Source organism: Thalassophryne amazonica, chromosome 18, assembly GCF_902500255.1.
Source record: "Thalassophryne amazonica chromosome 18, fThaAma1.1, whole genome shotgun sequence".
In the NCBI taxonomy this organism is placed as follows: Eukaryota; Metazoa; Chordata; class Actinopteri; order Batrachoidiformes; family Batrachoididae; genus Thalassophryne; species Thalassophryne amazonica.
The window spans coordinates 60,274,776-60,292,323 of NC_047120.1; the positions used below are offsets into that span (position 1 = coordinate 60,274,776).

Here is a 17,548-nt window from a genome sequence, read left to right on the forward strand (position 1 = left end):
TTTCTTTTGATTTTCTTGCATTTAACCCCCAGAATGCTCAACAAATCTACCTTCGAAATTCAAGTACAGCTTTTTTACTTTATTTATTTTTTACTGGCAAATGAATCATTACTCAGAAATTTAAAACTTTAACCTGTCAAATTATTCATTAGAAATAATGCTGCTATCGCTTTCATTTTGATGTTATGACTTTTTGTAAAAATGTGACATCAGAGTTTGTAAAATATTGCTTGGGTGCAAAATTGTGATTTGTTTTTATTATTAGTTATTTTTTATTTTCTGTTTTTTGTTGTTGTTGTTTTTGTTTTGTTTTTTGTTTCATGTATTTATTTAATTTTGGTCAGGCCACACTCCCGTCCAGGCGGCGGCGCTAATGTACTCACACATTTGCCACTCTTCATTAAATGAGACACAAGAAGGAAGCCAGCAGCGTTTGGGTTTGGTTTTTGGTTTGGTTCCGGAAAAAAATGTCCCACCGGGTTCTGATAGTCGGAGCGGGTCTGACGGGGAGCGTGTGCGCGTGCACGCTGAGAAGAGAAATGCAGCATCAAGTGAAAGTGGAAGTTTGGGACAAAGCTCGAGGTCCAGGTTTGGCAAGAATTAACAATAATCATAAAAATAATAATTCAGCATGTCACATGGTTCAGGTGTTGTTTGTAAACTTACATCAGGGTTTGGATGTTGTTTGTAAACTTGTAATAGGGTTCGGGTGTTGTTTGTAAATGTGTAACAGGGTTCGGGTGTTGTTTGTACACTTGTAACATGGTTCAGGTGTTGTTTGTAAACTTGTAATAGGGTTCGGGTGTTGTTTGTACACTTGTAACATGGTTCAGGTGTTGTTTGTAAACTTGTAATAGGGTTCGGGTGTTGTTTGTACACTTGTAACATGGTTCAGGTGTTGTTTGTAAACTTGTAACAGTGTTCAGGTGTTGTTTGTAAACTTACATCAGGGTTTGGATGTTGTTTGTAAACTTGTAATAGGGTTCGGGTGTTGTTTGTAAATGTGTAACAGGGTTCGGGTGTTGTTTGTAAACTTGCAAGAGGGTTTGGGTGTTGTTTGTAAACTTGTAATAGGGTTCGGGTGTTGTTTGTAAATGTGTAACAGGGTTCGGGTGTTGTTTGTAAACTTGCAAGAGGGTTTGGGTGTTTTGTAAACTTGTAACATGGTTCAGATGTTGTTTATGCACTTGTAACAGGGTTCAGGTGTTGTTTGTACACTTGTAACATGGTTCAGGTGTTGTTTGTACACTTGTAACATGGTTCAGGTGTTGTTTGTAAATGTTAACAGGGTTCAGGTGTTGTTTGTAAACTTGTAACAGTGTTCAGGTGTTGTTTGTAAACTTACATCAGGGTTTGGATGTTGTTTGTAAACTTGTAATAGGGTTCGGGTGTTGTTTGTAAATGTGTAACAGGGTTCAGGTGTTGTTTGTAAACTTGCAAGAGGGTTTGGGTGTTGTTTGTAAACTTGTAACAGGGTTCAGGTTTTTTTTGTAAACTTGTAACAGGGTTCAGATGTTGTTTATGCACTTGTAACAGGGTTCAGGTGTTGTTTGTACACTTGTAACATGGTTCAGGTGTTGTTTGTAAATGTTAACAGGGTTCAGCTGCTGTTTGTGAACTTGCAACAGTGTTTGTGTGTTGTTTGTAAATGTGTAAAATTTTGGGTGTTTGTAAACTTGTAACAGGGTTCAGATGTTGTTTGTAAATGTGTAACAGCGTTCAGGTGTTCTTTGTAAACTTACAACAGGGTTTGGGTGTTGTTGTACAATGGTAACAGGATTCAGGTGTTGTTTGTACATGTGTCAGGGTTTGGGTGTTGTTTGTAAACTTGCAACAGTGTTCAGGTGTTATTTGTAGTGTGTAACAGGGTTCGGTGTTGTTTGCAAAAGTGTAACAGGGTTTGCGTGTTGTTTGTAAACGTACAACAGAGTTCAGGTGTTTGTAAATCTGTAACAGGGTTTGGGTGTTGTTTGCAAATGTGTTACAGGGTTCGATGTTGTTTGCAAACGTGTAATAGGGGTTGGGTGTTGTTTGTAAACTTATAACAGAGTTCAGGTGTCGTTTTGAAATGTGTAACAGGGTTCGGTGTTGTTTGCAAACTTGTAACAGGGCTTGGGTGTTGTTTGTAACCTTGTAACAGGGTTTGGTGTTGTTTGTAAACATGAAACAGAGGTCAGGTGTTCTGTTTGTTCTCCTTCTGAAAGTTCAAAACAGTCAGAACCATAAAGCCTGTGACGCTGATGTGGTCATACGTCTTTATGACATAAGGTGGCAGGATGTCCACCAGTCGTCGAGAGTCTCAGTCGGTTGACCTCGGAGCTCAGTACATCACTGCCACTCCAGCATCCGCCAGCTCACACCGCAGGTACAACACTTGGGTCAGGGGTCAACTCAGTGCTGACTTCACATGCTGCAGGAAATGTGACAGTTACCAGAGAAATACACTAAATAGAGCAGACACAAATCCTCAAATGTCTTAATAAGTGGCTTAGCATTTGTTGCTTAATGAAAAATTTAAGTTGTTCACGTGTGTGACGTGATGATGCGCTCTTATTTATTTTTTGTCTTTCGTCTACCCCCAGTTGTTCAGGATCACCACACCAGATCCAGTACAGATCCATATCGGGATTCATTCGGCACAATTTTTACGTCGGATGTCTTCCTGACACAACTCCAGATGAGAAACACACACAGGTCAGGAACCAAAATTCCTTTGTCCTTCAGTCCATCAGACTGTACGGGGGGGAGGAGGAGTAACAGGAAGACAGAGGACGGGAATGAGAGGAACAGTAGTAGCCAGTAAACCATTACTGATCAGTATGTCTGGTATTTATATTCTGTATTTATATTTGCAAACTGTTTTTCTTTTTTACTTTCACGTTTGATACTCTGTGTGCTTCTTACCCCTGTGTGCTGTTATACAATGCTGCTGAAACCTCAATTTCCTGAGGGAGTTTTCCCAAGGGATCAGTAAAGTTCTGTCTAATCTAATTGGGCCCTTAGACTGTGGATCAAGACAGATTCTTCTCTCCCTCTGAGATCTGACAGGATCAGGATCGGGATCAGGATGCGGATCAGGATCAGGTGCACACAGAGCAAAACAGCTGCTTATGAAGTCAACAGCATGTTTTTTTTTCAATTATAGTTTAAAAGTTTAATTTAATTTTTTAATTCCTTCACTTATAAAATTAAAATTAAATCAAAATATAATACATTGAAAGCAAACATTTGGAATTGTTTTAAACCATGAAATGTGTTTGACTTCATTTTTGAAATTACTCTAAACTCTTTCATGGCAAAATAATGTGAAATCATTTTACATCAGCATTTTTATTATTTTCAACTCTTCTTCCACAAAGAAAACTCAAACATATATTTATTTTCTTAAAAGTAAAAATGTATTTTGTTTTCATAAAAGAATATTAAACTATTATTAAAATATTATTAAAATATTAAAATTTAAGTATTTTACAAAAGGTCAAAGGTCATTGCTGCAAAATCAGATGAATCTTAGTCCAGGTCTGGATTTGAACTTTTTAAATAATTATTTTTTCTATTCTAATTTTTTCTATTGATCAGAAACATTTTGTAAATGGTAAATGGACTGCATTTATATAGCACTTTCCCATCTGCATCAAACACTCAAAGTGCTTTACACATCAATGCCTCACATTCACCCCGATGTGAGGCTGCTGCCATGCAAAGCGCCCACTGCACACCAGGAGCAAGTAGGGGATTAAGGACCTTGCCCAAGGACCCTTAGTGATTTTCCAGTCAGTCTGGGATTTGAACCAAGGATCCTCTGGTCTCAAGCCCAACGCTTTAACCACTAGGCCATCACTCCTCTTTTTGTGTTCTGGCTGCATTAATAATCCTGAAATTATAAACAAAAAAAGAACAGAACAGATCGAACTTCTAGATCGAACAGTTCATCTGAACCTGGAGGGCAGAAATATGTTGACATTAATTGGCCCGTTTCACAGTAACTGTCCAGGGTGATGTTTTTTATTTTTCTTTTGGTGGAAACGTCATCTTACCCACAGCACTTGAACGTCACATTAATTGATCCGTCACAGGATCTTTTATTTTGAGTGTGTCCTTGTGTAGTTTCTATGCAGAACTGATGCATTCAGGTGTCCTGCGGCCTCTGGAAGCTCAGATTGAAGGTCTGCAGCAGAACGATGAGAACAAGAATTATGTGAGTCCACAAGGCATGTCTGCTGTCGTCAAACACTTCCTGTCCCAGTCAGGTATGGTGTCTGTGGGTCTGTTTGTCTGTCTGTCTTTACACCACCAGCGCTCTTTGACAATGTTCACGCCTCCTTTTGACTCCATCAGGAGCTGATGTGTTCTTTGAATGTCACATGACTGGCCTGTATAGCTGCGGTGCATCATGGGAAGTGCAGAGGAAAAATGGAGACAGCAAGTTGTTTGACACCATCGTCCTGACAATGCCAGTTCCTCAAATCCTGCAGCTGCAAGGAGACATGGGAAAATGTGAGAAGAAAACCAAGAATTAATCAGACTGCTCTGACTGATTCCTCAAAGGGATCATATGAGCTCTGATGGGTTGTAGTGCTCTTGTCTGTCTACAGGGGGCAGCAGCAGCTCAGAAACAAACTTATGCTCCATTTTTATTCTATACTGTGACAGTTTAACAGTTCATAAAATATGATTGATCATTTAAGAAGAAATCTTATTTATGGATTGTGTATTTAAATGATATTTTTTATGTATTATACGTAATCTTATTTCTTGATTGTGTCGTTCATAAATGTCAAACATTTGAACCTGTTTAAGTTCAAATGAGCCCCATGCCACTGAAACAGGCGCCTCCTATTTTTTTGGTGGCATTAGAACCAATCGATATGTTTGTTTAAAAAAAGAAGAAGAAATGGAAAACATTTTTCAGGGCTTTTATTTTGAAGAGGCCGAGCATCGCTTGAAAAATTCAGTTCATTAAACTTGTTTGAAGCACCATGAAGCATCTGAATAATCCCCTGAGAGAGATGATGTCATCCTCCTGCCTTCTGATTGGCTGACAGGAGGACAGCGCCCATTTCCTCCTTGTGACACCGCTGATGTATTTTTAGAAGCTGCAGCTTTTCTCTCAGGGCCATTAAGATGAAAAATGTCTATATCTCACTGTGCTGTGAACAGCTCTGATCCAGATCAAATACTGGATCCAGATCAATCACTGGACCCTGGGTCCAAATTAAATACTGGCTCTAGATTGATCACTGGACTGTGGATTCAGATCAGACACTGAACTGAATCTAAATCGATCACTGGACCTGGTTTCCAATCAAATACAGGATTGAGAGTACATACTGGATCCAGATTGATCACTGGACCCTGGCTTCAGATCAGATGCTGGACGTGAATCCAGATCGATCACTGTACCTGGATCCTTATCAAATACGGGATCCAGATCAATTACTGGACCCTGGATCCAGATCAAATACTGGCTCAATTTAATTTCAGTTTCAATTTTTTCATTTTATATAGCGCCAACTCACAACAGTGTCGCCTCAAGGTGCTTCACACAAAACAATTAAAAAAAACAAAATAAAATGAATTAAAAGATTAAAAAGCACAATAAAAGAGTAAAATAATCACTGGACTCAGGGTCCTGATCAAATGCTGGATCCAGATTGATCACTGGACCCTGGCTTCAGATCAGATGCTGGACGTGAATCCAGATCAGTCACTGGACCTGGATCCAGGTGATCGCCTCCTGTATCCAGGCACACAGCTGATGTATGTCTCGAGCTCTTCACACTGGTGCCACATCCAAAATAAGTACTACTTGACAAATTGTTGAGCAACTTGCTGAGCCACACTGTTGTCTCCGAGGGCCAGAGTCCAGGTTGTGAGCACTGGTAGATAATGTTTGCTCTTGGTACTTTGTAGATTTTAAAATTTGTTTTTCTAACAAATATTTTCAAATGTCTGTCTCAGTGCTGACCATCCAGCAGAGGGAGAATTTGGGCAGTGTTGTGTATTCCTCCTGTTTCGCCCTCGCCCTGTTCTTCAGTCCAGAGACCATCCTTAGTTTTCCCTGGGCGGCTCGCTACGTGACACACAACGACTGCATCCGCTACATCGCCGTGGACCTTTGCAGAGGCAATGCAGGTCCGTTCATCTGTCTGTTGCTCTGTCATAATGTCTGTTGACCTGCCTGTCTGTCTGTCTCCTTTGGTCTTGGTTATCTGATGTGTCACTCATTTGGTTCTGTTTTCTGTTTAATGACCTTCTGATGATGTGACCTTTACTGAATTTTACTAACAGTGATTACTCATGTTTTATCTTTTCACTTTTGGATTATTTTCTTTTTATTGGTTTAAAAGTTGACTTTTCTGTGGTTACCAAATACTTCAGTTACATTATAATGCATTTATTTGTTTTTAAAATAACCTCTGACCTGTTCCAAAACTTTATTGTGCATAGTCTTTTTTTAACAGCTGCACAGATCTTTGTAGTTTGAATCTTGCAGAGCCTCAAATTCCCATAAAACTTCGAGAATAAAGCCGTAATTTTCCGAGAATAAAGTCGTAATATTACGAGAATAAAGTCGTAATTTTACAAAAAAAAAAAAACCCTCATAATATTTCAAGAATAAAGTCGTAATATTATGAGAATAAAGTTGTAATTGTATGAGAATAAAGTCGTATTTTTATTAGAAAAAACAAGTTTCCCGGTCGACACACATCAGCACAGCTAACGTAGGCTAACGCTATCATGTGGAAGCAGCCATAGAAGGGTTTTTTTTGGGGGGGGGGAGACGGTCTTAGAAGTAGTTAACTAAACAGTGCCTCAAACTTGGGTTTATGAACAAGCAAAATCGTTTTATAGAAGTTTGACGTGGATGCGGCACAACAGAGAGGAGTCACAGAGGCTGTTTTGTGTGCTGCCAATGTTTCATTTCTGGAATCAAGCTTTTTTCTCGTAAAATTACGACTTTATTCTCATAATATTCTGACTTTTTTCTCAAAATATTACTATTTTATTCTCGAAGTCTAAAAAAAAAAAAAAAAAATTCAATGTGGCCCTAAAACGCCGTCGTACTATCCCACTGGAAGACATGAACTGGCTCATTTTTTTTAGACCTCCATTACATGTCACAGAAGTCCTAATCCGTTGCTGTAAGACATGCCCCCTAAATCAGTCTGCCACCTATGCAACACAACGGGGACGTGGCCCGGAGCAGCTCCTTTCCATTTAATGCTAAATAAATTGAAAATAGAAGGTTGACACAAACATTAGAATGTGTTTTTACATCCACATTTGGATTTGCAGCCAGAACCAGAACTTTATTTGTTCCTGTTCCTCAGACAGTCCATCCACAACCCTTCCCATCTGTCCTTTAAGACTTTGGACTTCAGAACACATCTGCTTTGGATTTACCACACACGTGTGTTTGTGCAGATGCTTCCACTTGGGGTCCATCCCTGGTTGTCCACACCAGTGTCCAGTTTGGACTGGAACACCTTGAGTGGGACAAGGACAAAGTGAAACCAATCATCATGCAAGAACTTCACAAAGTTCTTCCTGGTCTTCCTCAGCCAGTCAGCATCAAGTGTCACAAGTGGAGGTATTCCAGGTAAGCCACGCCCAGGACGTAAGCACTGGGTCACCCTTTTTAGTGTAAACATTGCATGCTAACACATTAGCAAATGCTGCTTTAAGACAACCATGCTAATAAACCCAGCAAGTCTCAAAACTGCTGCAAGTGTTTGAGTCATAAGTCACATGACCTCATTGTAGGTGCTGACCTCATTTCCTGACTGTCCGGGTCACATGACTGTGTGTGAGAAGCCGCTGCTCATCTGCGGTGGCGATGCCTTCATCACTCCAACTTTGACGGCTGCATTGAATCAGCGCTGAAAATGACGGACGTTGCTAGTTGCTGCATTAAGCTAGGCTAACAGTAAAGGGAAACTCAGAAGTTTCAGTTTCATTAAAATGAATGTTTGTGTGTGTATATAAAACCCCTGGCAAAAATTATGGAATCACCGGCCTCGGAGGATGTTCATTCAGTTGTTTAATTTTGTAGAAAAAAAGCAGATAACAGACATGACACAAAACTAAGGTCATTTCAAATGGCAACTTTCTGGCTTTAAGAAACACTATAAGAAATCAAGAAAAAAAGATTGTGGCAGTAACGGTTACTTTTTTAGGACCAAGCAGAGGAAAAAATATGGAATCACTCAATTCTGAGGAAAAAATTATGGAATCACCCTGTAAATTTTCATCCCCCCAATTAACACCTGCATCAAATCAGATCTGACTCATTGACATTGACCCTATGTGTCTTTTTTGCAAGGAATGTTTTTGCAGTTTTTGCTCTATGGCAAGATGCATTATCATCTTGAAAAATTTCATCATCCCCAAACATCCTTTCAATTGTCCAAAATATCAACATGAACTTGTGCATTTATTGATGATGTAATGACAGCCATCTCCCCAGTGCCTTTACCTGACATGCAGCCCAATATCATCAATGACTGTGGAAATTTACATGTTCTCTTCAGGCAGTCATCTTTATAAATCTCATTGGAAAGGCACCAAACAAAAGTTCCAGCATCATCACCTTGCCCAATGCAGATTCGAGATTCATCACTGAATATGACTTTCATCCAGTCACCCACAGTCCACAATTGCTTTTCCTTAGCCCATTGTAACCTTGTTTTTTTCTGTTTAGGTGTTAATGATGCCTTTCGTTTAGCTTTTCTGTATTTAAATCCCATTCCTTTAGGCGGTTTCTTATAGTTCGGCCACAGACGTTGACTCCAGTTTCCTCCCCATTCGTTTCTCATTTGTTTTGTTGTACATTTTTCGATTTTTGAGACATATTGCTTTAAGTTTTCTGTCTTGACGCTTTGATGTCTTCCTTGGTCTACCAGTATGTTTGCCTTTAACAACCTTCCCATGTTGTTTGTATTTGGTCCAGAGTTTAGACACAGCTGACTGTGAACAACCAACATCTTTTGCAACATTGCGTGATTTACTCTCTTTTAAGAGTTTGATAATCCTCTCCTTTGTTTCAATTGACATCTCTCGTGTTGGAGCCATGATTCATGTCAGTCCACTTGGTGCAACAGCTCTCCAAGGTGTGTTCACTCCTTTTTAGATGCAGACTAATGAGCAGATCTGATATGATGCAGGTGTTAGTTTTGGGGAATGAAAATTTACAGGGTGATTCCATAATTTTTTCCTCAGAATTGAGTGATTCCATATTTTTTTCCTCTACTTGGGTCTAAAAAAGTAACCGTTACTGGACTGCCACAATCTTTTTTTCTTGATTTCTTATAGTGTTTCTTAAAGCCAGAAAGTTGCCATTTGAAATGACTTTAGTTTTGTGTCATGTCTGTGATCTGCTTTTTTTCTACAAAATTAAACAACTGAATGAACATCCTCCGAGGCCGGTGATTCCATAATTATTGTCAGGGGTTGTATATATATATATATATATATATATATATATATATGATATATATATATCTGCAACAGGAACTGATGTCATTTATGAAGAGTATTGTTCACACAGTGTATTCCTTGATTACAGTGTTCCTGTAATATACGATTAGTCTTAATCAAGGACCCTCTAATTCCGCCCACTAAAAAGTCTGGAATCAAGCACATTCATCAATTGTGAAGCAGTGAGGACACAACTGAGCTCTTAATCAGACCACCAGGCTCCGATTGGCTAAGATCTTCTGCAGCATCATTCCCGTGTAGTGCAGCAGATAACAGAATATTTACAGAAGAATCCTTCAAATGTTGATCCATACACCAGATTCAGCACCCATACGAGGTCTGTGATGAAAAAAGCGGTCCTTTTTACACTCAACAAAAATATAAACGCAACACTTTTGGTTTTGCTCCCATTTTGTATGAGATGAACTCAAAGATCTAAAACTTTTTCCACATACACATATCAACCATTTCCCTCAAATATTGTTCACAAACCAGTCTAAATCTGTGATAGTGAGCACTTCTCCTTTGCTGAGATAATCCATCCCACCTCACAGGTGTGCCATACCAAGATGCTGATTAGACACCATGATTAGTGCACAGGTGTACCTTAGACTGTCCACAATAAAAGGCCACTCTGAAAGGTGCAGTTTTATCACACAGCACAATGCCACAGATGTCGCAAGATTTGAGGGAGCGTGCAGTTGGCATGTTGACAGCAGGAATGTCAACCAGAGCTGTTGCTCGTGTATTGAATGTTCATTTCTCTACCATAAGCCGTCTCCAAAGGCGTTTCAGAGAATTTGGCAGTACATCCAACCAGCCTCACAACCGCAGACCACGTGTAACCACACCAGCCCAGGACCTCCACATCCAGCATGTTCACCTCCAAGATCGTCTGAGACCAGCCACTCGGACAGCTGCTGAAACAATCGGTTTGCATAACCAAAGAATTTCTGCACAAACTGTCAGAAAACCGTCTCAGGGAAGCTCATCTGCATGCTCGTCGTCCTCATCGGGGGTCTCGACCTGACTCCAGTTCGTCGTCGTAACCAACTTGAGTGGGCAGATGCTCACATTCGCTGGCGTTTGGCACGTTGGAGAGGTGTTCTCTTCACGGATGATGCGAAGGAGATGTGTTGCACTGCATGAGGCAAATGGTGGTCACACCAGATACTGACTGGTATCCCACCCCCAATAAAACAAAACTGCACCTTTCAGAGTGGCCTTTTATTGTGGGCAGTCTAAGGCACACCTGTGCACTAATCATGGTGTCTAATCAGCATCATGGTATGGCACACCTGTGAGGTGGGATGGATTATCTCAGCAAAGGAGAAGTGCTCACTATCACAGATTTAGACTGGTTTTGTGAACAATATTTGAGGGAAATGGTGATATTGTTATGTGGAAAAAGTTTAGATCTTTGAGTTTCATCTCATACAAAATGGAGCAAAACCAAAAGTGTTGCGTTAATATTTTTGTTGAGTATATTTTTTCAAAAATAAATGGATTTGATTCATGTTTTTACGTCAGACAAGCTTGAACCCTCGTGCGTCACGCGTGAGTTTTTTCACGCGTGTCAGGACGTCATTCGCCTGTGGGCAGGGCCTTGAGTGAGGAGTGCTCCACCCCGCCCGTCGGAATCTCTTTGTCTGAATAGCCGATGCGGACGGCGCGCGTTGGCTTTATCAACATTTTTTCTGGACCTGTGAGGGATATCCGAGTGGACACTATTCGAGAAATTAAGCTGGTTTTTCGGTAAAAAGTTTAACGGCTGATGAGAGATTATGGGGTGTTTGTCGGTGTAAGGACTTCCCACGGAGCGGGGACGTCGCGCAGCACTTCCAGGCACCATCGTCGGCCTGTTTCGACCTGAAAACATCCTAATTTAAAGCTTAATTCACCCAGGACGTCGTGAGAGAACAGAGAAGATTCAGAACAGGCCGGCATGAGGACTTTATGTGGACATTCCACTGTTAAGGACATTTTGTAATGAAAGACGTTGCGCGCAAATTCGCCGAGTCGTTTCTGTGACGACTCGGCAAATCTGTGTGCGCCGCGACAGGAAAAAACACCTCCGTGTTGAAAACCATTTGTAAAATTCAGGCGGCTTTTGATGGCTTTCAACAATGTGAGTAACAGAATTTTTTTAACAGCTGGGCATGTTCCAACTTGCCCGTTAAGGTTTCCAACGGAGGTGTTTTTCCTGTCGCGACCCCCCGCGGTCGGGTCCGGCCCGGCATGCAACTCTGCCCGCACATTATTTCATTACAAAATGTCCGTTAACAATGGAATGTCAAATAAACTCCTCATGCCGACTTCTTCTGAAAGTTCTCTGTTCTCTGACGACTTCCTGGGTCAACAGAGCCTGAAATGTGGAAGTTTTCAACTTGAAACGGCGAGACGCTGCCGCCTCGCAGCGCAGATCGCCGTCAGGCACCGTGGACCGTCCTTAAAGCGACACTACCAGACCAAAATCTCTCATCAGCCGTTAAAATTTTTACCGAAAACCAGCTGAATTTATCGAATGGTGTCCACTCAGTTGTGCCTTACAGTTTTGAAAAAATTTTGATCAAACAAAGCAGCAGTCTCTGAACCATTCCTAAACAATGAAAAAATGACGAGAGGGTGGCCCACTCCTCACTCAAAGACTACCCACAGGCGAATGACATAACCGACAGGCGTGAAAAAAAACTCTTGCATGCCCACGAGGGTTCAAGCATGTCTGATGTAATCACACGTGATTCAAATCCATATGGTGTTTGAAAAAAATAATAAGGCCCGTTACTTTTATCACAGACCTCGTACTCCTTAAACATTACCCTTTTCGAAAAAATAAAAAATTAGGACAGCCAGGTGGGGGACAGTTGACAAAAACACAGGGGTTAAAAATTGAAAAATGCTCCAGTCATATTGAAAACTATACCCCATTATTTGTCTGCTCATAAAGAGTCCAAAAAGGTATAGTTTGGGTTGTCCATGACAATGTTATGGAGTAAAAACAGTAAGAATGGCGACAAAGGTCAATTTCAGTTTGTACAGGGATCGAAAATTAAAAGTTCCTTCAATTTCGCTAAAAAGTAATGCATATTATTGGTTGAGTTAATAGGGTGTTATAAAAGAATAGTTTGCACCATGTGTCATTCTTAGTTATCACGCTACGGGGTAACATAGGTCACGTGTCATAGAATCCAATCGACATGGACCTTGTTTGACCTTTACCTTGCAGACCAAGAATTTAACAGTCAGAACTATTCCATTTATTAATCCTATTAGTTCAACCAATAATTTGCACCTTTTTTTTTTTTTTTTTACCAAAATTGGAGCAACTTAACTTTTAACCTATGTACAGCTTAAATTGACTTTTGTCACCATTCTTGCATTCTCCACCATTTACTACACAACATTCAGTCACAGGTAGTCCAAACTATACCTTTTTTGAATCTTTATGATCAGACAAATAATGGATGTAGTTTGCAATATGATTGGAGCATTTTTAAAATTTGTGACCCCTGTGTAATCGTCATTGTCCCCCACCTGGTCACTTATTGAAAATTAAAGTGGCCAGTCATTTTTTGTTTTGTTTTTTTCCCCCCAGAGTCTAAGGAGTATTTGTGCCAAATTTGGTGCTTGTATCACTATTTTAAGGACTGTTTTAGTTATCCGCTGCACAAAGTCATTGCACAAACCAGCAGACATTGGAGGAGTGTCATGGGTGGGGCCCAACTCCTGTGGAGGTGGTCTCAGACTGAAGAGGCTGATGGGAAATGTAGTTTAATGTTTCAGTAAAACACCACAGTGTAATAGTTGTTTATAGTTTATTCACCTTGACAGTGTTTTTATTTCATTGTAAATGAAACAAAGTGTTTGTGGACAGTTTAATATGAGACAGTTTTTCTGTTTCGTTGAGGCAGTCCACATGAAGAAAAGCTTTTCTCAGCTTCTGTTCTGACCCAAAACCAGCTAAATAACCAATTGCAATATTCCGCGGCCACATATGATTGGCCGATTGTGGTGATGGACATTCCGTTTACATAAACAAAGTCAACATTTTGAAACTGTGAACCAGTTGCTTCACAAAATGATTCACTGTGTCAAAATCTGTGAAAAACTAAAGAAACAGCTCGTTTTACAACATTAATTCAGGAAGTGATTTTTTTTTTTCTTTTTTAGAACAGTAAAAATGATTCAGTGTTTCAAAATAATTACAATGTTACAAAAATAAAGTCACAATGTTAAATTCATAACATTCAAAGCTTTCATCTCTGAACATTTTGGGAGTTTTCTCAAAAACATTTCAAGTTTCATGGTTTGTATTTCAGTTGGGTGGACACTCTAACCTGTTGGTGACACTAGTGTGCCTTAATTGAGAGAGTGGCAATATGACGAGTCGGGGATGGGGGGCAGTCACGTGACTCATGGTGCCATCTTGGTTCGCTGTTACTCTGGCTACATGGAAATCCAGTTATTTTTTTTATTTGCTGAAAATGTTGGGTTGCTGTGCATTTGGATGCACAAATAGACATAAAAGCTTAAAGATGTACAGATTCCCTTTAGATCCAAACAGAAGAAAAATTTCACAGGAAAAAAAAAAGTCAGCTGTGTGGGACGAAAGCTGACTTAATCGTCAAAGCTTTGAGGGATAAATTTATTGTTCAGTCCCATGTCCAGTAAAACTCACCTAAACTGTCATCACACAAACCAGATATTCGCAGTCACTGGACAAAAAAGTCCCAATGTATCGTTTTCCATGTAATAAACACCATAGGTAACGGATTTTTCGCTCACATCAGACAAAATGTCCCGTCCGATCGCAAGGTATTTCCATTAAAATACCCCAAGCAGTCTGGATGTGCACAGTAACAGAGGTACAAATTAAAGTTCAGTGCTGACACTCGCCGATTTGAGCAAAGTGGGGCCGGAGTCATTTCTGTGATAAAAAGTCTGTTTATTTTTTTCACAGTGTTCAGACTTGGACCCACAGCCTGATGTGCACCTGTTAAATCAGACATAAAATGTTGTGATTTAACACTTTTCTGCTTTCACTGCTTCGTCTGCCATCATATTATAATAGTTTCTGTAGTCTGCACGCAGATTACAAAGGGATCAGAAAATTCCACACATTTACAGCATGAAGTCTGTAAAAGAGGAAAAAGTACACCTTACCTTTGATTTGGAGGTGATGATTGTACAAAGAAAGCTTGTTGAAGGTCAGATTAGTCCAGAAAAAAAAAAAAAAAAAAAAAAAAAAAGCATAATCCAGAGACGGAGAACTTTAAAACTGTCATGCACGTCAATGCATGGCACGAAGTTAGAGCTAAATCAGGCTTTAAATTCATTAAATAAGTCTTCATAAATTGTAAATTTATATAAATTTGATAGCTTAACTATTTTTATATTTATTTTGATAGCACCTGTACCTGGATATGTTGCTGTATGTGGTTAAATGATTTAAAAAAAAAAAAGTTGAAAACGTAAAACGTTCATTCAGTAGTTCAGCACAGTTGGAACCAAATGGCGCCATGTTCTGAGTTGACACCACTCTCTCAATTAAGGCACTCTAGGTAGCACTATATGAACAGTCAGAGGCTGACTGATGGTTCAAAGTTCAAACTGTGGACAGCCTGACCTCCCGGTGAACAGGTTCAGGTCTGAGCATTGCTGTTTTAGCTTCAGGCAAAAAGGAACAACGACTGTAAACATAAACAGAGTAAATCAAGAGTCTGAGCTGAGCTATATTTTGGCGGGTGTGTGGAAGTAAATAAAGATGGTATACAAAGATATGTTGAAGTACAGGTGGACGCACTGATGGACTTGGTCACAGCGTGACGTCAGGAACGCTCGGCACTAACGACAGCACCAGATAGAATGGTTTAACTTAGCACCTAAAAATGCACCATGGCCTGAAAAAATGCCTGAAAAAAGCACCAGCTAGCCCGTTAGCACAGACTTAAGGAAACAGGAAGCTGTGACAAACAACGCACCTGTTTTTATTTTTTTTACGAGCTTTAGTTGTTTGTGCAGCATTTGCCTGTTTCAAAGAGGACACAGCTCTTTCTTTCATTGCTTTGTTTTTTTTTATCCTGGTGGATGATCCTGGTACTGCTACGTTGACAACAGCAAAATCTAAGTTCACAGACCGCTTCATGACTAAAACTGTGGATCTGTTCCAGACCAGTTTTGGAACTCAAATGCTGGTTGAAACTTTATAGTTTGTTTTATCACCCCCTGCTGGAGAGAACGGGCCTATACTCCTGCTCTTTTGACCTGTGGGATGCTGGCTTCATGCGTCTACCCTGCTGTCCGATCACAACCTGTCTTGGTAACAGTGGTGGCTAATGTATAAGCTAACTATGACGCGTAGAAAAAAAACAAAAAACAAAAACCATATTGGGTCAGTTGTAAGATGAGACTGGACGGTACAAGCTTCAGCTCAACTACAAGAGCAAGAAATGAGTCACTATCATGCACCTGCAGGAACCAAAATCGTGGCTCTTTGTCCGAAGATAATATTTTTAAGTTATCACAAAGTGGTAAGGGCAGCGGCTACGTCTGTAAAATAAATACTGCAAGCTAGCTAATAAGGGAGATAGCATGGTTAATTAACAAGCTAATATCAGTTGTTTTCCTTCATCGCTGACTTTGGTCTGAATTTAAAATGTCACAGAGCGGTTACGCTTGGGAAACATCAAAAACTCAAATTTTCTAAAGTGCGACAAAGATTTATGTGCTAGCTCTGCAGCGTTTTGCTCGGAATTAATGACAGACGTTAGTGGTTTTCTCCATGACGATGCAATCCAACCGTGCCAACGAACATTCATGGTGTAAAGTTGTGCAGTATTTATACCAGCACTCTGACAGCGGTGCATTATACAGGTGAAAAGGAACTGATGACAGGTTTTAGCAGTGGGTGTTCCTCAGGGAACAAGCTGATTTTCCCCAAATCATTTTATGACGATTAGCAACACAACAGCTGTGTCACAAACCATCTACAATGCACAAATCTGAGTTGCAGGATCGAGACTCAACATTTAAGGACGTGACTCGTGATGATGGTGCCTGTACCTCAAACATCCAGAAAGCCTCCTGTGTAACCAGAACATTTGTGATCCGACTGTTACCAAGGCTGACTGAGTTAGCAACAGGAACAGACCCAAATCCAGAATGGCAAAGAGTACAGATAAAGAAGACCACACAGGACAGATGAAGGCCTGTAGCACCAAATGTTGGTTAGGCTGTCAGTGGACGGTTTAAAACGGCTGTTGGCGATGCACCGATCACCCTGAAACTGGATTGACTGTAGACAACCCCTCTGGTTGTTTCAAACACAGATCACAATCCAGTCAAGAATAAATCAACTTTGTGTGCTCGACCTGGACATTGATGTGCATTCAAGTCCAACTAAAAGCCACTTTCTAGATGGATTTCAAGAAATTGCCAAATAGAACCAACTTTCAGTTTGTGGACATCAAAACTTAACAGATAACTGATTAGTTGATTGAAGTGTTCAATCTAGTATCAGTATGGTGGCTACATCATCAATTATCTGGATTTAAATGATTCAGTGTGTAAGGGCTAAAACCAGACAATGGTTTCAATACTTCCACCAATCAATAGTGGGGGCGGAGCTTAGATCATTACTTTCTTTTTGCTGACATTAATATGCTACAAATGGTTTAAAGTTAATTTTCTGATTGGTCATCTTACCCCAGCAGAATGGATTGATAACTGATGATCAATAGATTAGTAATAATGGAAATTACAGTACTGTAGCGGGCATGCAGAGATCCTGCTAAAGTCTGTTCATGTTCAGAAAATGACCAATTAGGAGACAGAACAGAACCTGATCGGGGATCACTGAGTCTGATCGGAGTTGTTTGTGCGTGATGTTTGTTTGACTGAATCGTCTTAAACATTGTAAAGTGTGTCTGAAGCTGAACCTGATAAAAATGCTAACTTCTGGAGGACGGCGAGTCTCGGCGTGAAAACGACGTGACATCTTTCAGTATTTTCACTGGAAATATTTCAAACTAATTTCAGGTTATCTGCGAAATCAGCTACGACTCAAAGT

General features: G+C 40.1%; 1 protein-coding gene and 1 long non-coding RNA gene across 2 annotated transcripts; both read left to right on the forward strand.

The window, feature by feature from the left end:
* The first annotated feature begins 428 nt into the window (after nucleotides 1–428).
* LOC117530619 (renalase-like) lies at nucleotides 429–7,607 on the forward strand. The gene is made up of 6 exons (XM_034193503.1): nucleotides 429–588; nucleotides 2,269–2,365; nucleotides 4,108–4,250; nucleotides 4,339–4,497; nucleotides 5,962–6,135; nucleotides 7,429–7,607. Exons 1-6 carry the CDS (start codon nucleotides 468–470, stop codon nucleotides 7,605–7,607), a joined length of 873 nt encoding a protein of 290 aa, XP_034049394.1. The 5' UTR covers nucleotides 429–467.
* Nucleotides 7,608–13,744: 6,137 nt separating this feature from the next.
* On the forward strand, nucleotides 13,745–15,856 carry LOC117530682. The gene is made up of 2 exons (XR_004566421.1): nucleotides 13,745–13,823; nucleotides 15,042–15,856. It is a non-coding gene; the product is annotated as an uncharacterized LOC117530682 (long non-coding RNA).
* The last annotated feature ends 1,692 nt before the right edge of the window (nucleotides 15,857–17,548 follow it).

Coding starts and splice junctions, on each gene's coding strand:
- LOC117530619 (XM_034193503.1), top strand. CDS start 468: ATGTCCCACCGGGTTCTGATAGTCGGAGCGGGTCTGACGGGGAGCGTG. Junction 4,251..4,338: donor ACACTTCCTGTCCCAGTCAG/GTATGGTGTCTG, acceptor TGACTCCATCAG/GAGCTGATGTGTTCTTTGAA. Junction 4,498..5,961: donor GCAAGGAGACATGGGAAAAT/GTGAGAAGAAAA, acceptor TGTCTGTCTCAG/TGCTGACCATCCAGCAGAGG.